This window comes from Neodiprion pinetum, chromosome 3 (assembly GCF_021155775.2).
Source record: "Neodiprion pinetum isolate iyNeoPine1 chromosome 3, iyNeoPine1.2, whole genome shotgun sequence".
NCBI classification, from domain to species: Eukaryota; Metazoa; Arthropoda; class Insecta; order Hymenoptera; family Diprionidae; genus Neodiprion; species Neodiprion pinetum.
In genome coordinates, this window is record NC_060234.1 from 1404281 (window position 1) to 1429236 (window position 24956).

A 24956-nucleotide genomic window follows, 5' to 3' on the forward strand; every position below is an offset into this window, starting at 1 on the left:
GCTTTTTCTTCGTCGTCTAAATCTAATAATGCACTTTACGCTTTAAGGTTTTGAAAAATGAGGATCCCTGTTATTGCTACTATAAGTTTTTTAAATTTTCAAGATCCAAAGCTGCTGTTCGAAATCCGGTCAGTAAAACAGGGTCGCTCACTCGATAACCGTGAGGGCACAGCGATAACAGGGATAACAGTAAGGCAAACAGCTCGAAACTTAACCTCAATGCGTTATTCCTCGATCTATGGTGCTTTGCAAAATAATCGCACGTGATAATCTTTCACATATCTTATTCCCTAAGGCTTATCGTGGAGGATCGTGGAATTATTAAATATTGAAAAATGTCATCTCTACTCGAAAGTCAGACGCAACTTGCCAGAGAAAGTGATGAGTCTCTTAACGAAGCTGACGTAAATATTCTTATACTGTTAAAAAGCTGTTAAAAGTACACATATGTCAAATCCATTGCAATTTTACTGACTTATCACATTATGAAATCGATTATGTATTGCAGGATTTCGCATTATCCAGAAAACTGAAAAGCAAAATTGAGGCATTTGCGGTGCTCAGTCAAGAATTAGATAAATGCAGAAAGCAGCGTGATCAATTCAAACTGATGGCTGAACAGATACAGGACAGATTTTTAAAACTCAAAACAGAATCCTTGTCTAAGACTGAGACTGCATCGAATGGGTTGGTATTAATTTAAAAAACAAGACAAGCCTACACTAAGAGCACGTGTTTAATGAAGACGACAGTATTGAATCTTGTGAAAAAAAAAAAAGTAAATTGGAAACTCATCGATCCACAGTAAAGTTCAGTTAAAATTATACAGTTTCTATTTCTAATCCTAGAACATTTAGAATTGATGACGATTCACGAGCAATCGAACTCTTGGCAGAAGTCAGAGAGCAAAACAAATGTCTGCGTGTTCAGGTGAAGACCTTACGACAAAAACTGGGGGATGCGCAAGGGGATATTAAAGTATTAAGAACAACTTCTCACTGCAGCATTGATCAGCCAGAGACGCAACTCGCCCCTGCCGTTCATCAGAGAGAAGAGATGATAGAGCAATTAGAAAAACTTAACATTAAAGTAAATCCTGCAAATTTTATAGTTACGATTTAGTAGGCTGGTAGCAAATCGCTTTTTGGCAATTCAGATGGTCTTTAGTTTTTGCTTCAACTCAGAGGCCGAATTATTTTTTCACTTATCGCGAATAACTCGAACGTTACCAGCCTGGAATTAAACACAAAATTGTAAAAGTCCCTCCTATGATCAAGTACCTACGTACCTAACATGACTTTGCAGCAACACGTTAAATATCTACTCGATGATCATATTTTTTCTATTCCCCGTAGTGCGCTCAACTACAGACTGATCTTCAAACTCTGCTCGACGAAAAGCATGAATTAGAAATAGAACGAGACGCGTTTAAATGCAAGTCACATCGCCTGAATCACGAATTGTCCAAAGCTCTGAATGCTACAAAGCCAGTCGATCTGGATTCTTTGATCAACGAGAATAGGTATATAGATGAAAAGTTATCGAAACATATTAAACGCTGATAAGACAATAGTGTTGGCACATTTCTTACAATAACACAGCAGTCACAAAATGTATAAAATATATAATTGTGGCAGGTATTTGCAAGAGAGATCGCAACAATTGCTAGAAGAAAGAGAACTTGCTCAACAATCTCTTGCCAAATATAAGGTACATCTTTTTGCAAATATAGCATTACATACTTTGTGCCTTATATATTTTCTGTTTCTAAAATCATTAGCTAATGTTCGCAATATTTTTTAATTACTATTTTCAGAGCATGTTGGATAGTAAAAGAATAAAAGGAACAATAAAACTGGGAGGAAATTCAGCTGCTGGAACTATCATGACTCACAAGCAAGGTGATTCGTGTTCCGTAAATAGACTAACCGCCCATACTGTTCTAATAACTGAATATCTCTTGTTAGTTGAACAATTACTGCAACAGGGATCTCAGCTACCCGCTCAAGCTTCGGCAGCAGCCGTGAACGATCTTCGACGGCTTTGCACAGCCTTACTCGAAGCCTTGAATGACAAAACGTTGGCTCTGGCTCATCAGAAGAAAGCAAACAAGTGAGTGACTAAAATTACAGTTCAGATAACTGTTGTTATCGGTTTACAACCACCAAATCGAATTCTTATCGTGTTACTTGAAAATCGTTGATATTGTTTAGGATTTTGGCGCTAAGAATATGCGAATTGGAAAATACAGTTCAATCGCCAACATCAAAATTGCTCGAAGGATACGCTGGCTCAGACGTGGATACAAGATTAGGTAGATAAATTATTTCGTGAATATTATTGGGCAAAAGAAATGTTTGCCAAAGTTGAAAAACTTGAAAGTACATCAAAGTCGATTTCGTGCATTTGAATGAAGAAATTCTATAACCCTTTGTAATATTATGCTTCGAATATTGCCACATTGTTTCTGAAATTTTTCAGGATTCGAGGGCTATGATGAATACAGTGAATGTACCAAAACGATGAGTTCAAAGATAGGAAAAGGCAGAGACGAAGAGCAAGATTTAGAAAGAAGCAATAACATACCAAAAGATAAGTTATCATACACAGAAACTCATTTTCCGTCTATAGACAGTCCGAGGGGAATAGAATTGCCAAAAAACCTAGATGCGCTGGTTCAGAAAGCTTTGATGAATTTAAATGGAGACACTAAAACGAATCTTGGTTCATGAAAACTATGGAAAGTTGACTGAAATTTTATGGAAAGTTTGAGATTGTTACAAAACCCATTCCATGCCAATTATTATCGATTCAATTTTATACGAAATTTGGTGCACTGGTTCGGAATTAGCATTCATCTCTTACGTCGTAAAGAGTGGAATTAACACTTTGACCATTCCGGGACTAGAGCCAGGAAAATTAGGTTTAGTTGAGAGAAATCGGGTGAGACAAACATTCATGAACTTTATTTACCACATCATCGATGAAGCGTTGCAACATTGCACATTTCAAAGCTGATTTGTATGTTTGTATTTCATTTGCTAGTCTGTTTTTTTTTTTTTTTTTAAAGTACTGTGTTACTTTACCAAAGATTTATGATTAGTTATAAAAGTGTAAATGAAACCAATGTTTTATCAAGATAGAAATAAAATAGGTGCGTCTTATTACAACTAGCAATGTCTGTCGGGTACATAAAGGTTTCTTCTTTATTAGTGGTGTGGATAGATTATCTCGTGCATAACGCCGCAGTGCCAAAATAAGCCGGCTGGCAGTAGAACGATCGAACAAGATAACGTCGTTCTCGCAAATACTTTTGATGCAACACACAGTCCAATTGATCCAACCACATATTGAAAGCAATATGAGCACCTGGCTTAGGTTTTTGGGGCTTTATCTGCTGTTCCGGCGTGTGTTGTTGACCATACGCCCTTGAGTGAGAAATTAAACGCGACTGAGCGAAGCTATTCTTTACTTACACCTTAGGCATGTCTGATTAACAAGCTCATACATAGAAAAACTACTTACATCATGTACGTTTTTCTTTCCCTCAGTTTGATGTCCTTCTGCCTTTTCCAGACTTTAAAAGCTTGGGAATTGGCAGAACGTTTCTCATTTGACTGAATTTTTTTGGATTCTATATGCGCCAACACCCGTTTCTTTGCATTAATCAATCGCCTCTGTCGAGCATCTTGCTGTCTTCGCCAGTATAGGTATGCCTGGGGGATGAAAAATTGAGAAATATCATTCGTACCTAGGCGAATAAAACAAAAATTTATCTGTGTTCAATTTTTACTCTAGATAAAGAGATTTCACCTGACTCGCAGCCTCCCTTTTTTCCATTTGCCTAGCCTCAGCGGCTTGCTTGAGCTGTTTTACCTTCTGTTCTTCTCTGATGATTTGCTGATAAGTGTTGGTCTTTGCTTTTTTCCAATTTTCGAAAGTTATTTCCCCCTTGCTTTTCAACTGCACCAGAGTTTCCCTAAATTGATGAACGAGAATCAAACCGCTGGTAGAAAAATATCTCAAAGCATCTTAAAACCAGTTTGAGAATTAATTTAAATGGATTCGCTTTAGCTTACCTTGTTTTCTCTACTTTCTTCTCCATTTCACGTGGAACTTTTTTGCTCGGTGAGCTGTTCGGACGTTTGATTATTTCAATTATTTCTACGTTATTCCATGCGTCTCTCTTGGTGTTTATTTCTTCTTTGCTCTTTGTTTCAACACTGACAACTCTGCTCGAGGCTCGAGTTAGATCTGTCGTGGTATGATGATTGGTCAACCTCAGAGCGATATCTGATAAGCTGCCGATGTCTGATGATCGTTTGACTGCTTGTGAAACTGTCCGACTAGTGCATTTTGGCCTCCTCACAACACGTACCACTGGGGCCTCCAGAATCTGCAGTGTAAAGTTCAACATCGTGAAATGTAGATTATCACAGAGTGTTTTCAAAAGCCATGGATTACAGCAGATCAATTAAGTGCAAAAGATACACATACATCACTAGAATCCTCTCCATGGGATTTGCGATCGACAATTTCATCCTGAACACTGTTTGCAGCTGTTTCGTGACCTTCATCTTCAATACCTGCAGCGCCAGACTCTAACGAGTGTGCAACGACGAATTCGTCATCCTGACATGTCTCTTCTGATTCAGAAACATCAAGTGTGCAAGAACACGTTTTGTAAGAACTTGTTTTTTTACACAAATCACTCTTGCAGAGAAAAGGATCGACAACATCGTCATTCGCAGAAATATTGACAGATTCAGTCTGTGGAATGAAATTTTGCCCGTAAGACTTGGTCCATGGTATACAGTTCTGCATCCTGTAAATAGTCGTACACTCATGGCTAAAACGAACCTGGGAAACCTTTGCTTCTTGGACAAGTTTATCAGTATCAATTTCAGCCTTTTCATCCTTCAAGTCTTCCATTCTCTTGCGATAATACTCCTCGAATACGGCTTGATGCAGTTTTGCGACGTGGTCTGAAATATAGAACCACCTGTAAAATGTATCTTCTTTCGAAGTTAGGGAAGAGGAAAGTTTTACCGCTGTCTTCCAGGACTCCATCGATCATTTGCTTCACAATTTTTCCCAAATTTTCAACAGATACACTTCTCACTTTTTTCTTAATCGCCGGCATGCTTGCTATTGCTGGACTTGATCTACAATGGATCACCAAATAATGTACATAAAACGATTTACTCTACTTTGTTCCCATACCGCAACAATGTTCGAGTAGTCGATTTAATACACACACGGATTTCCTGACTGACTGACGTATCAGAGGTTTTTCTTTATTGGCTTTTCTTCTGACAAAGAGTGCGAAGCTCTTCCCTATAAGTTTTAACCGTCGCCTACACTTAACAAATCGAGACGTTTCTCCTTCAGATTTTAAGCGGCTTGTAGAACGGCGTCCCTGTACGTTACCCTGGATTACAGCAATAGAATAATATTTGACTAAAATGTTTGGGAAACTTCAAAAGCTTGCTTGGTTTCTCAATCTCTTGATGCAATTTGAGACGAAAAGCGTAACGGAGAATACCTCAAAAGTAATAAATGGTTAAAATAATCAAGACTTGAGGGTTTCATTGAGATTACTATACTGTACCTTATCTAATCGCTTGAGGCGGGTTTTATCCATGTGACCTACACCACATCTATCCAATAAGTTTTAGTTTGCTCATAATATTTGTCTATTTTCTACAGTTTTTCGTTTTTTATTTTTCTCAAATCCTTTTACTCATAATTATTTTATTGCGAGATTTAAATACTGTATTTGATTTCCTTACTTCAAAACTACTAACTTTAATTATGGGAATGTAAGTATATGCATGTAGATACGCGTCGAATGTAAACAACATCATTCTGCGTAATTCAATTTTTTTCAACTACTCGTTTGTTTAAAATTTTAATGATATATTCAGTTCGGCTAGTTGTATGTATATCAAATCAATAACTAAATGGAATAAATTAGATAACAGTATGTACTATATCGCTATGCGTGTCAAGTTGCAGCGTTGTAAATTTATATGGCGCACACTGAACTTTCGAATCAGCCTTATGTTACTTTCAAAAACCACCCTGCAGTTAGGATTAATATTACAGTAAAAAGTATTCATATATTACTCAAATTAACTTCTATGAAACATTTGAAACACTTCATCAAACACGTTTTATCGAGAGCACGAAAAACGATGCCTAATCCTATATATATGTACATATAATTAGTTACAGTACTTTCATGTGATTGTTTAGCCAGCATCAAATTAAATCAGCTGTACTTTACACGGTTGTCAAAAATGCAGGCTGCTTCTACTTGCGATCATTATTATAAAATCACATCGAAGCCGAATTATATTGTTGTCGATTGTTTAACGGATATAAAAATTAACTACAGTAGCGACACGTTTGATAATCGAAGCAATAAATTATATCTTCATTAATTTTCCGCAAGCACGATATTTCGTGGATAGAAGAGATCTTAAGTTTATTTCTCATCACGTCGCTTCGGCAAAACATAATTCTTCAACCAGAAAAATCTAATTCGCCATGGAGACTCTCTGACGAGGTTCAGAATATCCAACGATACTCAGAACATAGTAGATTTCAATAAATATTTTCCTTTATCCAGTCAATGTATTCGGTAACACGGGTATATACTCCTGGATATCCGGGCTCCCCGCATTTATTTCCAAATGAAACAATACCGACTTGCATCCAACGACCTTCGGTCCTGAGCATAAGTGGACCGCCAGAATCTCCCTGGCAAGCGTCTTTGCCTCCCTGACTGAATCCCGCGCAAAGAAAGTTGCTGGTTATCGGCTGGAAGTAGGCGGCATTGCAATCCTCGTTTCTCCAAACAGGCAACACAGCTTGACGCTGGACCGTGCTCTCCTTACCACCTGCCGAATGTTTTAGTGTTATTTCGAACAGTGGCAAAGTTTCTTTGAAAATTACCGTAATACGTTGTCCCCCAGCCCACCACGGTTGGTCTGGCACCGGCGAAAGGCTCTCCTTTGAATCGCGCAGGAGGCAGACAGAGCGGTGTTATATATGGAGTTTTCCTAACGGGTCTGTTCAGCTCCAGTATCGCTATGTCGTTGTAGAATCCAACCCTAGAGAATTTCGGGTGCGCTCGAATTTCCTTCACCTTGTAAGTCTCCGGTGTGGAGGGTTCGTCGTCACGTTCCAAGTCAATGTCACCGAGACGAACCGTAAATTGTCTCGCCGCAAACCTGTGGGAGGTAAAAAGTTATTCAGTTCCATACTTGTCGCGGACTTATACTTACAATCGGTCGAACATGAGGAATAATTGTAATTACGGTCGCTGCCGCTGATCCCTTGTGCAATGGGCGGCGGTCAAAATGTGTCGAGGACCCACCAACGACCCTCCGCACCAGAATTCTGTGCGCCTCGCACCGTGTAGGAATATGGCAGCCATCCATGGCCACCGCCCCGGCAGAGCTTCCTCTCCACCCACGACTCTGTACTTGCCGGCATTTCGTACTCCGCATTCTGAAAATATTGTCTAGTGAAGTAGGATCCTCGAGGAATTAATCACAAAGATTGCGTCTCCGTTGAAATATCAAACTTTGCAACTTTCTTCTATTCATCAATTTTTTATCGATTAGTCAGGGGTTTTCACTGTTCAACTACTACCTTCGTCGTCTTGGATATAGTTGTTATCTATTGTATCTATAATCTCAGAGCCAGTTGTATTACTCGACGGAAATGATTCGGGAGTAGAATCCGTTGTCAAAGGGGCCTCGGAAGTTACTGGGAGAAGAGGGATCGGCCTGGGAGTCGACGGTCTGGTTGGACGTTGATACGGTGGCCTCGTGGGGCGCGTACCACTACCGCTGCCAGGATAGGTGCCGTCGGTACTTGTAGGTCTGAAAATACGAAGCGGCGAATCAGTAACGGGGCAAGTTCAACGGATACAGTATCGAGAAAAACTTTGTTCCCAACTTGCAGAGTATATTTTTACTTACCTTTCATCAGGCTGGGATCCGCCGTTCATAGGACAGCAGACTCCGGGCACAAATAAGCTTTTGAAGCACAAAGATTGCCTGAGTTTAGTGAGGTCCAAAAGAAGCTGAGGACAGTTACTCAAATCCTGACATTTCCCTGGCCCTCCCTCCGCAGTCGTGCATTCGGACGGATTCGAGGACGAGTCTTTGTTGGCGAGTTCTTCGCTTAGCGGGTGTAGCTGTGTAGTTGAGGAACCGCCAAGTCTTATAGGCATCGTCACACCACGAACCAGAGGAGCTATGCTGTCAGTTACGTTTCTGCCAAGAATGTTTTTCGATATCGTGTATATGGCTGACGGCAGCTCCTTGGGTGGATTGTCCGACGATTCTACCCCACGTGTCATGTTCACTATATAACTTCCTACTGTGTTTAGCGCGCCCAGAGTTTCAGATATCGTCACTAGGGGATCGCTCTGCTCCGTTTCTCTCGTCGCCTGGATGTAGTACGTAGACGGCGGACGATCCTGCGTGTCTCTTCGCAGGATTACTCCCCTCCTCGGTCCGCCGTCCCAGCCCGGAGAGTCTGGTGCCCATCGTCTGACCGGTGTCAAGTATCGGGATTCTTGAAATCTGTAGCCACCAGGTGCTGTTTATTGAAATTTATACACGCATTGGTCATTTTTCATCGATTGTCAGGTATTCGAAGGGTTGTTACAAATAACTTGTCGTTAACGAGAAGGATATTCTGAAAATAATGCTTGAAGTTGAAATCGTACAACCGTGTGAAATGTTCTTAAAGTACAAAATTTTTAAGAGAACATTTGAAAAAAAGTTTGAAAATGGCAAGATCTGTGCAGTATGTGATTGTTCGAATATTGTTGAAAGATTTTTCTCAATTTCTTTGAACAACTCTGATCTAATAGCGAATATTTTTTACTCACGTTGATTATAATAGTAGTTTAGATTTTCCTGAGCGTGTGTAATCGTCCCTGCAGTTACTACATTCCATATAATAAACAAATCTGAAATAGAAATACAAGCTTATTGTTAGATACACAGAAAAATTGCATTTCAAGATGATTCAACCACATACTAAGAATTTTTATAGAAATTGGGCCATTTCATGTTATTTCGTAAAAAAAAGATATTGAAACGTTACGTATTTTCATAAAAAATTATAAAAATACATAATTTTTTTATAAGAAAATGTAGATATTCATAAAAAATTATAGACTTCCATAAAAACTAGTATTTTTTTAGTAAAATATGTACGATGTACTAAAATTTTTTAGGAGAATCTATGAAAAACTATGCGTATCTGCGATATTATACGAAAGGAAAAAAAAAATACGAAACTGTTCCAATTTCTGTAAGAATTCGTTGTCATAGCAACTTTCATCGACATGAATGTGAGAATTATAGCCTGGTATAAAAGTTAAACAGATCGTTCGGTTCATTTTCGATTTAAACGAAAGGGAACGAAACTAAACAGCGATCCGAAATTGAAAATAGTCAGTTTTGCTTGAAAATCTGCAATTCGACCTTTCACTTCGAAATCTGAATATTTCCATCCGATTAATTCTGTTCAGTTTTAATTAATTGCGTACGAGGATCGTGAGGATTGATCAGCTGTGCGTGGAGAGAAAAAGTAGCGGCAACAAATAACTTATCGCTGTATTTATAATAATAATTACAGGCGGTTTCATACTACTTTCACGTTCGTTGTTGTTGTTGTTATTGTTGTTGGCTTACTGAACATACACGCGTTACGATATGATATTATAATACCGTGACCGTTTGAAATTGGAGCATTTTAGAAAACCAACTGATCTACCACTGCACCAGCTGTACAACCATGTTACAGGGTAAAAGTCTTTGTATGAATAAAAATAGGTAATGTATATTTTATTTAAAAATTTTTCTAACGCACGCCATGCCGCGTGACAATTGTGTACAGACGCTAATCATATTTCCCTCGGGAAGTGGTATCGGCGAAAATAGGTCCGACACCGTGAATGGATCTTTTTTAAAATAAAAAAAAACGACGAGTTCGTTCTGCTTAATTCTTTCAAGTCTTTCGATACAGTCTCGGGAAGAAAGAGAATAAAGGCGTTTCGGTATACGAGCACTTATTCGCGTGCACGCGTTTTATTATATTACAATCTATGCATCTATGTATATATTGATTCAGCGACGAGAAACTTCGCCTTTGCGAATTGTGTAGCGAAACCGCAACTTTCCAGTCTTCCGAGCATTCATCGTCGAGCGTTACATTTGCTTCAATGAAAAACCCTTACGATTAGCTACAGGCATATTGTAATAATTCTTAGTACTGGAATAAATCGGTATATTTCTCAGGGACTCGTTTCGTGCCCGAAACCTCACTCGTATCATTGATATTGCGTATAAACATCTTTTTTACAGATCCGCGTTTGCATACGGATATAATAAGAAGTGATCGGAATGACAGCGAGTTTCATTGAAAGAATTAATAAAGTACACAGAATTTAATCGTCGGTGACGGGTGACGCATCATGCTTATTTTCGATCCGATGCACGGCATATAACGAGTAAACAGAAACACACGTACAGATACGTATGTACATAGATCGTACGACTTCATCGACGGTGAAAGTCCTGTGCCACGCTCGAGAAAGTGTGCCTCACGGTTCACTGTCGATGCCACGTTACTACCGTCATTGACCATGCGAGGTACATCAGCGTAAGGCAGAAGCGACGAGAAACTATTGCTTTTTAACCGAGTGGCAAAAGATAACGAATAATTACTACCGAGTTGTACGTTGGGAGAGATGGATGTCGGGATAAGACTTTCAGAGGCGTTGTGAAAATTAAAGAGAGGAAAGAGAAACGCGGTGAAGCAAAAATCACACGCCTAAATGATAAAAATGCAGTGGTAAATAAGCGTTCGAGGAGATTCCGATGCGCCGAGAGCTTGCGGAAGGCACGATCGTGCTTGTAATTTTTAAATTTGTCACGCATTTGCATAAGTAACGATAATTGATCCGCAGCTCAAGGATCCGGCTGTAGCACTTACGTTGATTTATTTATTTGTTCATGCTTTCGTTTCTCTTTTTTTATTTTTATTTTTTTTTTTTTCTTATCTTTATTATTACGAACCGCGCCATGAAACGCATCCTGTCGAAATTTTATACTCGGAACCGATTCAGATTGGTCAACGATCCGTGGTAATTTACAAGGATCCACGAACGTTGAAGTTGCTGTAAATGAGAATAATTCTCCAACCCGTCCGGATCTCTGACCTGATTATCGTATCCGGACACGGAACTACCGGGCTAAGAAATTTCGAACCCGGATGCACCGCATTGGCCGAAGCGTCTGCAGTATAGGTATAAGAATCGCCTTCGAATGACATCATCGCGGGAATGTGTCTTCTTACGCTCTCGTATACTTTTTACGTTCGAAGAAAATACTTTTCTTTCATCTTTTCAATCAGTTCAGCTCCGGTTCAATGGAATTCTTACGTTATTGGGAGTAGTCTCACATCTCAATGACTTTTTCTTATCGTAATAAAATTTGTTAGATAATTTCAAATTTTTTACACATAAGAAAGGGGTTTACAAAGTAGGAGGGAAAATTTTTTTATTCGTTTTTCATAGTAAATCTCGCTGTTATGGCCGCCCGAACTTTTACCCTATCTAGCTGACACGATACCTCAACTTTCATGCATCAGAAACAAAAACAAAGAGATTGTCAAAAAGTACGCTTTGCGCCGTCGCCTGAAGCAAAATTATGCAAATTTGATTTTTTTTTTATTAAGAAAAGGGAATTTTAATACTGCTTCGGACGATAGCGACAAGTGTACGTTCTTCGAACGAACAAAGAAAATTTTCCGCGTTACTTTATGGATTCCTCTTTAATGTTGAAAAAATTTAAAATTATCGAATGAATTTTTCTACGCAGAAAAAAAATTATCAACAAAAGTTATCGAATGCATTGGGCTTACGGCTGGCGATCCAACCAACGTGAGAGATCGGTAGTCATTATCACATTATTCGCATGGAATCGAACTCGCGTTTAATTTCGGTCCGAGAACAAGTTAGCCGGGGGTCCAAGGCATTAGTGAACTTATCCTACGTAAGCACGTACATACATGCGCGAACTGCGTTTACGCAATGATTGCGATCAACGCGGCTCATGCGTTAATCATGAGGCCAACAAGAATTTGACGTATTATTATAGTATACTCACGCCGGTTGTATAACGTCAGCTCAAACCGTTACGAATAACCGGAATCATTGTTTCAGAATTGAAAGAAACGAGGAACTGCAACTGGGTATTAAAACTATGAGCATCTCTTCTTTTCAACGTTACGTGACGAATTCATCGTCTCGTTGCTGCGGTAGATAAAATTAATAAAATCCTTAGAAGCTATTGAAACCGTTCTTTTTTTTTTTATTCATACATGAAACGTCGTTTAAGTTATACGTTTACGCTGTTATGTTCTATTCAAACCGTTCGCGGAGTGTCTTACATAGAAAGTCTCGGGGCCTCGCCCCTAGATTGCGGAGAGAAAGATTACAACAGAGGACGCGTGAACCGCTCGATGAACTCCGAACTGCCCTGTTTTATTTTCTCCGTTTTAGTTTTTTACTCGTCACTTTTTCAAGTCTTTTTTATCCCTCGAGTTTAACGTTTCATGTGTTCTCAGAGGCCAGAGAGCCAATCTCAAACCAGAAGAGCACATTCCCAGAGAGAAATCCGAGTCTCTGGTTCAACCTCACTGGTGCAGGTACATCAGAACCACGGTTAACCGCGACTCGGTGAAGTTTGTACGGTACAATAGAATTTAGGTTTAATTAACCCAATTAACTCGCTTCTATTCTCATTTCTTTACCGATGTACGCGTACGATTTTCCTACGCGTGCAGCATGCGCGTGTGTAGAAAATGACCCGTCAAAGTTGAAACTCTTGTACACATTATACGTACACGACCACGTGTTTCGTTCGCTGTCTTTTTAAGATGGAACAAGTGTACGGGTGTATATATACGTATAACAATTAGTAACAATCGATCGATCGCAGGTTGTAATTATAAGTGAAATTTTAAATTAATGCAAAGTTCCGGGCTGCTGGTTTTTGCATATACGCGCGGAGAAAGTATTTTCACTGATAATTAATTATGTACGGTAACGGTATCGTAATATCGTGAGTAATAAAAGGAAATTAAGAGATAATTACATCCCGGTGATGAAAGACTAATCGGTCCAGCTGGATTCCTCTAACATTTTGGCCGATAAATAAACGATTCGTTTCAGATCGCGGTCTTAACGTTGTTACGTTAAAAGAGAACTTTGAATCAAATATTTACTTACCGATTATCACTGACGGTAAATCCTTCATTATTTCAAATTAACAACGATGATATCTCGTCACTGACATTCCCAGATCGATATCAAATAACGCACTTTTGTCACCGGTGAACCGCTCACTGTATCCTCCAGCAACGCGTGTGTTGTGCGTGTCTATTCGTATCGCACCAGTTGGACGTTTGATTAGATATATTGTATAACCCGGCTAGGTCTAATCTGTGAATGGATAGAAAATATCGTTCATAGTCGAATTACCTTTCGCGAATTTATTCTTAATCTTATATCGATATTGTCACCTTGCGTAGAAAAAAAAAAAAATGAAAAGAAACAGGTTTAATATACCGACTATTCGCGTAACACCGTTGCATGCGGGAAATAATTAATAATTTTAACGTAATAAAGGCCTGCAGCAAAGCTCAATGCGATTTATAAATAAATATCCCACGGATGATCCTTACGTGCTAGGTACTATGCGACTATGACGACTGTCCGTGAAGAGACCTCGACATACTTACCAGTTTTACCACGGTTACTCTCTCTCCTTTCCTTCGAGCATCGAGGAGGTGCCATCCCTCACCTCTCTCGTTCAAATTTACCAAGGGAAAGTGTTCCCTTCTCCTCCTCCTCCTCCACCACCTTTGCTAGCATGCTTTTCGGATCGTCTGGCGATCGAAACTACTCTTCTTCAAAGAAGGGGGAGAACCCGCCGATTTGTCATACAGGCAAATATGCACTTCGACTATCGTTCTCTTTGTGAGTTGCAGAGGCAAACATCCTGCTGCTCGACGATTTTTCGCAATTGATATCCTCTTTCTTTCTTTCTTTCTTTAGTCCTTCTTGTAGTCGGTTTAGTACACAAGTATAGAATCAACTCTGTACCAATCACCTGTAAGCAAACTTCAGTTACAGAGATCGAGAACTCGTAAATCTTCACTTTCGAATTGGATCCTACAAGTTCCTGTGGATATAAGACCCTGAAGCTTTGCTTTAGCTTATCGCATCGGGTACGAGTGCGTAGCACAGATTATAACTTCGGAGATTTCACTCGTATGTTTTTTTTTTTTGTCTTTTATTGACTACATTTAAATTCCGGACGAGACGTTTCACCGTGTTACGGGGTAGAATGCGTAGGCTCCGATGAGCGGTAATCGGACCTTACTCCACGCCCAGCCAAGGTGTTATTTGGCTATTACAGGGTCCGTTCGCGTCGACTAAGCACTCGCGTGCTACTACTACTCCCAATGCAGGAAGTGAATGGAATAGGAAGGGATCGGTTTTAAGGGAAGGCAAACGATTTGAAGTATATGATTGTTTTTTATTATCAAGTAGTTAACGCAAAGGAGTCGGCCGAGGGAAAAAGGTGTGGTTTTGGTTTAGAGGGACAGGTGTCTTGCTTGAGCGCTAGGATGGATCTGCGGAGTTTAGCGGGATGTAGAAAGCAAGCTAGCGGACGATAAGGGCAGACTACAGAGCGTAAGGTAACTAAGAGTGTGGGAAAGGAATATGAAGTCTGGAGGACGTAACAACCGTTTCGAACTCTGGCGAATGGTAGTTAAAAAAAAAAGTTTAGAAAAACTCGGAAATCATCTATTTCCTTGGAAATTTCATGATATAGGATCTATTCGCTGTATAAGCGGTTTTACAAAAATATCTCATCCTAATTTGTTGGTCCTCGTTTCGTCGGAATTGAACACGCTAAATTGTTTAATGCGCATTATGCGCATATAACAAATATGAGGAAGGGTAGTTTTGTTGTTCAATTAAACAATATTTCGAAGGAATGTCGGATTTGTCATTAATTTAGGGAGAGACAAGTTATGCGTAATTTTAGTCTCAAATTATACCGTTGCATAACCACTGCAATGGCTCAAGAGAGAAAGAGGGAGGGGAAGAAATAATGAATGGAATGATAATCATGAGCTTGAAATCATTCGCTTCGGGTCGTTGAAGATTCCCCGAGACGGTGTGAAAGCAGGAAACGTGCTATATTAACGCGTTGAATAGAAATCCGCTAGCAATTGTATTGTGGGTGAAGGTCGCGGTTTAAAGAGAGTGAGACTCAAGTGCGTGAACGAGACCCTGTAAAGGAAAGGCAAATAAGGTACCCATTGACCTTTTAACGGCGGGGAAATATCAGTTCAAATCAACCTTTTATTAGACGGGAAATTTATAACTACGTTCAACGTGGTATTTCTTACGTGGAGTCCCCAGCCTGACTGCTGGGGAATATATCGACCAGCCCCACCGTTAACAGGTTAAAATGGGTAAGGAATTGAGCGTTATTGCTACAATCAGTGCATGTTCGAATTTCACCAAGAAAAGGAAATATAAATAAATCAATGCTTCAATCAATCGCTTGTTAGACAGCTCTACGTACTATAGATTTATTGAAGTTGTTTAATCTTAGTTATATATGTTTATAGGTACTTTGCACGATTGATTCACACTGTAATGTGCCATCATCCGTTGCGTAAGTTCGTAACTCGATGGATTTCTTCTCTCTCTTATTCACTTAATTGCATATGATATACACTATTTTAAATCGATATCTAGATTTACCTATTATTATTGATATTATAGTGTTGTTATCATTATTATTCACAATTAATTAATCAATTAGGAGGTCGGTAGCGAGACTATGATTTTCTTTTCAGTGTTTAGTAGAGTTATTTCATTTTCACTTCTTTACCTTCGTTCGCGTCTTCATTGCTCTTTTCTTTTCTTTTTAATTTTCAGTTTTCGACTCAATGCCAACTGTATTGCCCTAATTATTATTATTCGACTAATAATTGCATTTTGCGATCCCTGAGTACGTATCCATTATCGCGTGAAACATTTCTAACCACGTAACGATACCGATAATGGATGCAGACGACGGATACGCGTTCGTTAGCTTTTTCATCTTATAAAAAAAAAAAAAAAAAAAAAAAAAGACAAATAGTCGGTAACACACTCTCGTATTCTAGGAATTTCGATAACTCCATCAGTTTGATAATTCGATGACTAGCTCAGCCGATTTCACATTTTATGAGTAAACGAGAATTAGATGTTAGCCTCGAAAACATAAAGTAAAATTAATTTGACGGCAGATGACATCGAAGTAAATACTGAAAAAAATAATAAAAACAAAAGAAAAGAAAAAAGAAAGTATTTTTTACTCTTCCCCACTGATAAACTATATTAGCATGACGATAACTCAAAGTTTGAAAACAAATGTGTATATCATGCCAATTAAACTGTGTCGTTCCGGGTTATCGTTTTAAAATGTTTCAATTCACTTAGGGTACGTGTACTATTATTATAGTATGTGTACACATGTATACTACTATTATTAATATTTTCGCATGCTTGGCATCGACGATTTGTAGGGATCAAATCTATCGTAGGATGGACCTGTTCCTGGGGGAGCCAAAGTCATTGACGGCATTGGCCCGCCACCCTGGTAGAGAGGCGGACCTGGGTGTCGCATTGTGCTGCTGATGCTTCCGGAGCTGCTCCATCTGTGAAAAGATTTGAAAGATGCTTTGGAAGAAGTGAATGGCAGAAAACGAAAAAAAAAAAAACAAAAAATAAATAAACAAAAATATCAAAGCGATACTACGAGATCGTGTTTTACATGAATATTTCAAGTCATCTTTTTACACAGCATACCTGTTTACATTTTCCGAAGAACGGCTACTCCAACCTGATATTTCGTTACGAGGATCGCGAGGTCCACTGCTTGGTACAGAATTGAAAGACTTAGTCGACGGGGGTCCTGCGTGCCATCCGGCAGCAGATCGACTACTTTCTGCATACCGACTCTCACCTATGGACAGGACGATAATTTTTCAATCAATCAATGTTACTGACCTAGACCGGTGCTAAATTCTACAGTTGTTTAGTAGGAATTACTATTCCAATTTTAGCTTACAATCTGTCGAGCAAAAACGATGATTGATTTATCTTAATTATACCGATATAAACGCCAGTATGCTTTATTATATGCGTATGAATGTCAGGAAAAAAAATTACGGATCGCAATAACACGGAAGAAAAAGAGAATAGATGTGTGGCAAAGTGTAAGCTAACGGGACTCAAAAATGTATTCATCCGTAAATTGAACTTGGAAATTGGAAAAGGAGAAATGAGATATTGAGCGTGAATTTGTCGCCGGATCAATAATGAGAACTTGATTATTGAAACAATTCCAACGGAAAAGAGCTGAATCTTTTTTTCTTTGGCTATAGTTAATTTTCGATAATCTCCTTCTTTGCCATAGGTAATTATCGCAAATCTAGACTGATGATGGGTGCAACATACTACAAGAAAAAGCAAAGCGTCACAGTATGAATGAGTTTTTTCTTTTCTTTTATTATTAATAAAGCATACATGGTCGTAATAATCCTGACACAACACGTCATCGTCGATTCAAAATAATCTTATGATGAGATTTCTTGTAAGGAGGTGAATTCCTCAGGATATAACCTGCGGTAAAAGAATTGTATTTTTTTTTTTTTCGTTTGTTCAAGTTTTTACATTTACGATGTATAATTCGACGACGATTTGACAGCGAAATTCTATCGTTATCTCTAATATATAATGTATGAATATATTTCACATATGTATATACGCTGTATGGATGATCAGCAAAAGTTTAAGACTTCTGTTTGTACAAATTGTATCAATGACTGCGTTAATCGATATCACAGGTACTGTAAATTTTTGAATTTGAAAAGTAGCCAATTATATTTTACCTGCAACTCACACAACAGATATTAATCAAAATTTGAGAAAGCATCGACAGGTAAAACTGCATCAAACATATTCAAATTACAAAAAAAAGAAAAAAAAAAAATCGTATAATTAATAATTTCGTATGCTTTGCGACGAAAATAAACAGTACACAATGTTAATAGACGTCTGGTGAAAGAGATCAAACGCAGTTTGATGTATTTTGCGAAAGGCGAATGCACGGAACTCTTTTAGATATACAAATCCGAAAACTTACGAGGAGCGGTGGATCCGGGCGGTTTTGTACTCTCGGTGTAGCGTGTGTGACCGTCCCGGGTACTTCGGTGGGATTCTGTTTCAGACCTTCGAACCTCTCGCTCTCTGCCGTACGTGGTCGAAGTAGTTCTTTCATACCTATGAGAATTCATTGAAACTTAACCGAGTATAGCAGCTTCGTGTACTCAGGCTATTTTTGAAAAAGAGTCCGTGTTCTTTGATTAACGCCCGCATGAGACTGAAGAAGTTAGAGTTGACGCTTTTCTAACATATTCTCACATATTCACCTGTCTTTATTCACTTGTCGAGGATCAATGGATGATGACGGTGCAGGAATCGTTTCGCGACGCACGATTACTTCCCTCCCTCTCGTTACCTCAGGGAATACGTCTGGCCTGCTACTGCGGGACGGGAACTCGCTACTTCTCTTAAAATCCTTCTTCAACCCCAGATCCTGAGTTGATCTACTGCAACAGGAGCACAAGATTGAGCTTTGATCAACATGTCCGAACTAGGATATGTAATTTCCTGCTACATATCCCAAGAAATATTTTCACCTGTTCGATTCGTATCTAGAAGGCGGCGAGGGATCTAATCGTCTATCTGAGACTCTTTCCAAGATCTCTGTGCGTCTGTCGGAAACTCTCTGGGGGCTGTGACGTCGGCTGTGTTCGGTAGTGATGCGTTTTCGTTCCGGTTCCGGGTACAGGTCTCTCGGATCCCTTCTATCGCTCGATGTTCTTTTGATAGAAGGTGGCGGCGGAGGTCTTCGGCTCTCTTCTAACCGCATCTGCTGCCTCTTCAGTTCCAGTCGTTCACGCTCTAGTTTTTCCCTCTCCAACTTTTGCCGCTCTCTTTCCAATCTAAGCAGCTCCGCCTTCTCTTGCTCGATCCTCTCTCTCTCCCTGCGTAGCTTTTCACGCTCTCTTTCGAGCCGTGCAGCCTCTTCTCTCTGCCTACGCTCGATCTCCCGCTGCCTTTCCATATCCTCTCGTCGCCTCCGTTCCTCCTCGCGTAATATTCTCTCCCTCTCTCGCAACCTCTGACGTTCCCGTTCTTCCTGTAGAATAAATCGATTGTCAATTAAATCAAGTCCAGGAAATTGGACCGTCTCTTTCCACTGTCGCAGGTCACTTTAACGCGGAGTTTGTAATGAAGCGAAACCCTAGAGTTTAATAACTCGAATAAACCAATTCCTATATCCGCGAAATCCGCCCTGCGTTATAATCTCTAGACTAACCCGAATCTTAGCAAATGTTAGTACATCGTCGCGCCTGCGCCGCTCCCTGCTCCGGGAGCGTGTATGAGATCTATGATGTTCCCAAGACCGAACGCGTTTGTCACTGCTGCGCTTCCCTCTTTCGCTCTCTGGCTTCTTGCTTGTAGATTTGGTCGAACGAGCGTCCGAGTCCTTGACAGGTTCATCCTTTTTCTCTGCCGCATCGCTTTTCTTTTCCTCTGTGGCGTCTGACTTTTCCTCTGCCTTCTTGGTAGCTGCAGAAACGAAAGAAGAATGGCTCGATGAAAGTGTTGTAAGTACAGAAGAATCGTTTTAAATTTTTTTCCAAGATCTGTATATAAAGATTTAGATAGAATACAACTCACTTGGATCAACAGTTTTCTCCTCGGAATCTTTTTTAACGTCCTTATTGTCATTCTTCTCGCAGATTTCAGAATTTTCCTTCGATGATTTCTCCTTGTCGTCTTTCTTATCGGACTTAACGCTGTTGGAGTCCCGTTTCCGCATATGGCTTTGTTGCGAGTCCCCCTTTGCCTGTTGAGGATAAAATTTCAAGTTTAACACAAGAATGTGTCAAGTTTCCGATTCTAACATGTAGCTCGTGGCAGCGCGTGATAGAACAATTGAGCTATAAACGATGTCAACCATTTTTCTCCAATTATCTTACCTTCTCAACGGAAATGACGCGGCCGTGAAGCTCCGTCCTGTGTAAATGTTGAATACATTTAGCCGCGTCTTCGCTAGTGGACATGGTAACATAGCCGTAACAACGAGCTCCAGGAGTCCTCGCATTAGTAACGACTTTAGCTCCAATAACTTTTCCATACTTAGAAAATACTTGCTTCAAGTCTGTGGCACGAGTAGTAGACGATAATCCGGAGACCCACAAGTTCCTACTGCTGGCGTTGATTGAACTAGAGGGTGATGTCTTCTTGTCTGAAAACGACCAACAGACATTTTACATTTAAAGAATATTCTTACATTTTTATTTGCAAGCAAACGATAGTAAAACTTCTGAGATTTTCGAGTAGGAAATTTTTTTATGTAAACAAAAATGTAAGAGTACCTTTGTCGTCCCTTTTCTGACCCTTGGCTGTAGAATCAGTACTGAAAATTAAGACCATATTTAAACATAATATAAACTAGTTACATGGTGTATTACGTAAGTTGAAAAAAATTTGAAAACGCGGTAGTGTTTTGCTTAGGCTTAATAAGTATCTCTGCAACTATGTTAAGTGAAAAAAATTTGGCTAGCAACTTTTATTTTAAAAACACTTTTCGCCATTACACAATGTCAATTAATCGGTGTCAAAGACTTTGTTTTCTTTTAATCTTCTGTTTTTACACCAGTATTATCACACATGTTCCGGATTTCGTTACGCCACCATCTTGGGTGCTCGATTGAGTACGACATTGTTGTTTATAGATTTATATTTGACACTGTGATTTTTAAATGCAGCAATAGTGGTGCAATCTTCCGCAGGCATATCAATTTGTACTCGCGCAACCGAGCACAATGCGAAATGTTTAGAGAGTCGATATCTCTTCTCAATTATTCTTTAGAGATATTTCTGGGCTGTTATTAAACATTTATCCAGAAAGCACAATGTCGCTTTGTGCAAATGCAATTTACACAAGATACCGTTACATGACGAAGCGTCATCTGCGGGCAGCATGGTAATAGTCTTCAATTGTCTTTCGATTATCACCTTCAGCGATTCTACCTTTGAGGGGTAAAATTCCACTTTTGGGATGCTGGCGAAGCTTATTTGGCGCAATTCAACACACGCACTGCACACATATTATAGGCAAGTTTTTAGTCGTATTTTGTTTTACTTTTTTTTTTTTCTTTTACTTAAGAAAGTAAAAAATAACTTTTCGAAGCTTGCTAGCCAATTTCCAAATATCTTAACATATTTCCCAGAGCTAAGCATCAGCCTAATTATAAACTAAATTATACGTACGATAATATTACGGTCGATTGTAATAGGGAATATATTATATGTATATATGTATAGTAATTAATATTCTTGCGTGCGTGATACTGTCGGTATATTGAATATCTTGAAATAAATCATCGTGCGAATGCGGGTTGCGTAGCGGCATATCCAGCAGCAGATGAACACCAACGATAATATAGTCGTGTGTAACTTTAAGAGTGTCGAACCAATCCGAAGTTTTTTTTTAACCAATGCGAGACCAACCTCTTGCTTCCTCCTTCGCCTCCGTCTCCCTGCTTGCTCTTGAGCCCGTTGGCACTGGCTGCACCTTCCTTGCCGGCTCCACCTTCTGTTCTGCCACTCCCTTTAGAGTCTCCCTTCTTGTTCTCTTCGGTTCTCTTCTCACCTCCATCTGCAGGGACAATCAAGGTAGCAATGTGGTCACTCTATGACGCCCGACAATTCTCCTTCCCTCCCTAACGCGATCTCGTAGATAATCGCACACAATCCATTTCTCCTGTTTTTTGGGGTGGTTTTTTTTCCGCATCACTGTCAAATACTTTACACGAAACGTAGTGAGGTCAGGAAGCGCGAAAATTAGCAAAGACTTTGAGACTCGTTCTCTGCAACTTGACGTTACTGGTAAACCAACTTCAACTTGGAGCTTGGGTAACAAGAAGAGACACTAAAAAGGGCAAAGCAGCACTGCAGAATGCGTTTTTTTTTTTTTTTATATACGAAACGTAGGCGGGTATGTAGGCATTATTCCAGATATCTCAATGATCGTAAAAAATTTGCTCGACCAGAATTTCTAAGTTGTTGGCGGCTCCTTTGCACCATTTCACAGTAAATATCGTCCGATCGGCTTGAAGGATGCAAAATGTCGTTCTTCTTGAATTCCGTGTAGCAAAGAGAATTAGCTGATAAATATCCAACGATGCTCTATGCGGCAGGGTATAAATAATGTAATTGTGTAAAATACTTAAAAGACTAGGGCAAACTTAGTTGCTATCACCTGCAGAGTAGGCAGAAAAAAAAAAAATATTCGACTTCATATGCTAGATCATGATCCATATTATGAAAGCTGGTCGTTGGTTGATTTCCCATCAATAGAAGTTTCTTCTTTGCTGATCGGCTTGCAGGCGAAGAGTTCTTGCCAGCATCCCGTTGAGACAGTCTCAACCACCCAGATGATCGAAAGAACGTATGTATCCTCTCCAAATCCATAGGGCAATGTTGCAGGTTGTGCCATAAGCTTTTGCATCTCATGATGCTCGTCGCAGTTCCAGTAAGTTTCGGTGCAGGAATCTCAGTAACGAGATTTAGAGGGTTGGAAGAACGTCCGAATGATTTGATGATCGTAATTTTCTACGTCTTCGGAAGACTTATAACTAGTTCTCTTTACATTACAACTACTTAAATGTTACAACTGTGAATAAGACTTACCCTTGCGCCTGTCGTGAGTTTCCGTCTGAAAATAGAGCATGTCAAAATTTAGACTAGTCGATTGGAAATGTCAAAGAATTTGGATACAATTGTAAATGAATAACTACAGAAATCAACGAGGAGTAAACAGTAATCATACCTCTTCGGCAAGGAGATTCTCTTCGTCTTCGCCAATTGTCAGATTAATCGAGTCCTCGTTATCAATTCCGTTTGCTTCGACAGCGGTAGGATTGGACAGAACTGGTGGTGGGCTTGATTCAGTCTTAACAGTATTATCGACATCATTTTGATCATTCTGATCCTCATCTGCTTCGTTTTCGATTTCTTCTTTTGGCTCTTCTTTTTTGACCTCTTCATTTTCAATATCTTCCTTCTTAGTAACCACTTTCGTCATATCCTCCATCTTGATATCCTCTTTTTTGATATCTTCCTTCTTAATATCCACAGCCTTGACTCCTTCATTCACCTTGTCTTCTTCTTGTTCCTATTGAGTAAAATTGGTTATGCCAGTTTGCAGATGCATTGAGGACTAAGATTGGCCAAAAATTATTTAAAGCATCAGTTTGAAAAATTCTATCTTGATTTCTATATCACCTTCTTAACTTCCTTCTTGACTACATTCTCAGAGATTTCTTCACTAGATGGGGGTGACGTCTCTTCTTTGATCTTCATTTCTGAGTTTGCTTGATTTTCCAAACTTTCATCTTTTCGATTATCAGACCCTTCCAAAGCTTCTTCTTGGCCAGGTATGCCGGTTACTAAAAGTGCAAAGTGATCCCATGCAATAGTTACTTGAAATAAGGAAATAGACTGCAACAGCAGACATCAGGGCTAAAAATCTCACCACTGTTTTTTCTTGGTATAACCTTGTTAGGTCCACCACTCGGTACAATTAAATACTCGTCAGGTTTGCCTCCTTCCTCTGTGATCGCCTGTCAAAAATATCAAAGATACGTGATACAAACTATTTTGAAAAAAGGATAAACACCATTGTGTATCAACTTCGTCTCGAGGAGTGGGAAAATATTCAAGATAAACAGCACGTCGGGCCACGTGATGAGCAAAATAATGACTCAACGAAGAGTGGGTAACAATCGTTGTTATTCAAATACGCGCTCATCGAGTGAAGAAACTGAGAAATCGAGGAGAAACACCGGGAACCATGGGAAAGTGGTTTATCTCTATAGGCGAAGACAGAAGTCCTGAGCAGAGGGAGTAAACGCCGGCTGTTATCGCGTTACGGCTGAAAATAGTTGAGGCAACACGAAAGGCGATAACGCATAATAACGAGACCGAGGTGACAAAAAAATCAATAGCATAAAAATGGCGTCTCACGCGTAACGTTTGCCGGACGATTCGTCATCCCACGCCCGATTTGATAATCGGTGTAGAGATTGGGGATCTTTATAATTTAATAGCAACTGTTCTTTTACCTTCGACAAGCGTTCGAGAAGAGCAGCTTTATTGCCGGTCTTGTCAAGCCCGCGTCTCTCCAGCTCGGTTTTCAGATCGATCACGCGTAGCTCGACCAACTTTTTCCCCTCTGTTTCGGCCATTGCTTGCAGCTATCCGTACAACTTTTAAAACGTACGCGGATGCTGATCTATACCGGAGTTTGATTAATGACGTGTCACGGTCTCGGATGTTGACGTTTCAACTTTTCTCTGTTATATCACCTAATTAATACTCTGTGCGGCATATCAATCTTGGCATATTACAATGGTGAGACACTTGTCGTTAACCCAAGATTGACACTGGCGGGCAGCGGTCACTAGTTCACGTAGTTCAGTGACAAACCGGAAACGGTGCCGTCGCCATTTAATACCTCGCGTTACGAACACGAGGCGTCACTAGTGCAGTGGAGTAGTATTTAACCTTGGAGCATGTACTATCTAGAGAGAGCAATCCATTCTCTCGACATCGCGAAAAATGCAGCCGAAGTGATGAGAGAGAGAGAAATATATATTAGGGTTACTCCGTCTCTTTCACTCTGCATTTGATGACTGAGAGAAAATGT

At 39.7% G+C, this 24956-nt stretch overlaps 4 protein-coding genes across 13 annotated transcripts; 1 reads left to right on the forward strand and 3 right to left on the reverse strand.

Moving 5' to 3' along the window:
- The first annotated feature begins 63 nt into the window (after positions 1 to 63).
- Positions 64 to 16262, forward strand: LOC124215657 (coiled-coil domain-containing protein 149). 3 transcript variants are annotated; one of them, XM_046619314.2, is made up of 10 exons: positions 64 to 189; positions 296 to 404; positions 509 to 687; positions 849 to 1089; positions 1356 to 1522; positions 1638 to 1710; positions 1817 to 1901; positions 1968 to 2112; positions 2214 to 2314; positions 2482 to 16262. In XM_046619314.2, exons 2-10 carry the CDS (start codon positions 336 to 338, stop codon positions 2730 to 2732), a joined length of 1311 nt encoding a protein of 436 aa, XP_046475270.1. In that variant the 5' UTR covers positions 64 to 189; positions 296 to 335; the 3' UTR covers positions 2733 to 16262. The 3 variants fall into 3 exon arrangements, with proteins under 3 accessions (XP_046475270.1, XP_046475269.1, XP_046475271.1); XM_046619313.2 differs by lacking the exon at positions 64 to 189 and having other exon boundaries at positions 196 to 404; XM_046619315.2 differs by lacking the exons at positions 64 to 189; positions 296 to 404 and having other exon boundaries at positions 564 to 687; positions 896 to 1089.
- LOC124215656 (microtubule-associated protein 9) lies at positions 3227 to 5070 on the reverse strand. 2 transcript variants are annotated; one of them, XM_046619312.2, is made up of 6 exons: positions 4861 to 5070; positions 4498 to 4770; positions 4080 to 4396; positions 3814 to 3979; positions 3526 to 3716; positions 3227 to 3428 (listed from the first exon to the last, which is right to left on the reverse strand). In XM_046619312.2, the coding sequence occupies exons 1-6, from the start codon at positions 5068 to 5070 to the stop codon at positions 3227 to 3229; spliced, it is 1359 nt and encodes a 452-aa protein (XP_046475268.1). The 2 variants fall into 2 exon arrangements, with proteins under 2 accessions (XP_046475268.1, XP_046475267.1); XM_046619311.2 differs by having other exon boundaries at positions 4498 to 5070.
- Positions 6607 to 13791, reverse strand: LOC124215574 (proclotting enzyme). The gene is made up of 8 exons (XM_046619120.2): positions 13667 to 13791; positions 13328 to 13540; positions 8915 to 8995; positions 7995 to 8619; positions 7663 to 7895; positions 7326 to 7518; positions 6961 to 7238; positions 6607 to 6905 (listed from the first exon to the last, which is right to left on the reverse strand). Exons 2-8 carry the CDS (start codon positions 13353 to 13355, stop codon positions 6610 to 6612), a joined length of 1734 nt encoding a protein of 577 aa, XP_046475076.2. The 5' UTR covers positions 13356 to 13540; positions 13667 to 13791; the 3' UTR covers positions 6607 to 6609.
- LOC124215655 (SAFB-like transcription modulator) lies at positions 15680 to 24748 on the reverse strand. Of its 7 annotated transcripts, none has more exons than XM_046619308.2 (16): positions 24373 to 24747; positions 23784 to 23871; positions 23534 to 23697; positions 23079 to 23423; positions 22940 to 22964; positions 21758 to 21905; positions 20620 to 20660; positions 20396 to 20489; positions 20221 to 20257; positions 19919 to 20087; positions 19554 to 19807; positions 18871 to 19373; positions 18601 to 18780; positions 18315 to 18451; positions 16976 to 17132; positions 15680 to 16824 (listed from the first exon to the last, which is right to left on the reverse strand). In XM_046619308.2, the coding sequence occupies exons 1-16, from the start codon at positions 24493 to 24495 to the stop codon at positions 16656 to 16658; spliced, it is 2634 nt and encodes an 877-aa protein (XP_046475264.1). In that variant the 5' UTR covers positions 24496 to 24747; the 3' UTR covers positions 15680 to 16655. The 7 variants fall into 7 exon arrangements, with proteins under 7 accessions (XP_046475264.1, XP_046475262.1, XP_046475261.1 ...); XM_046619306.2 differs by having other exon boundaries at positions 20381 to 20489; XM_046619305.2 differs by having other exon boundaries at positions 19578 to 19807; positions 20221 to 20489; positions 24373 to 24748.
- Positions 24749 to 24956: the final 208 nt, after the last annotated feature.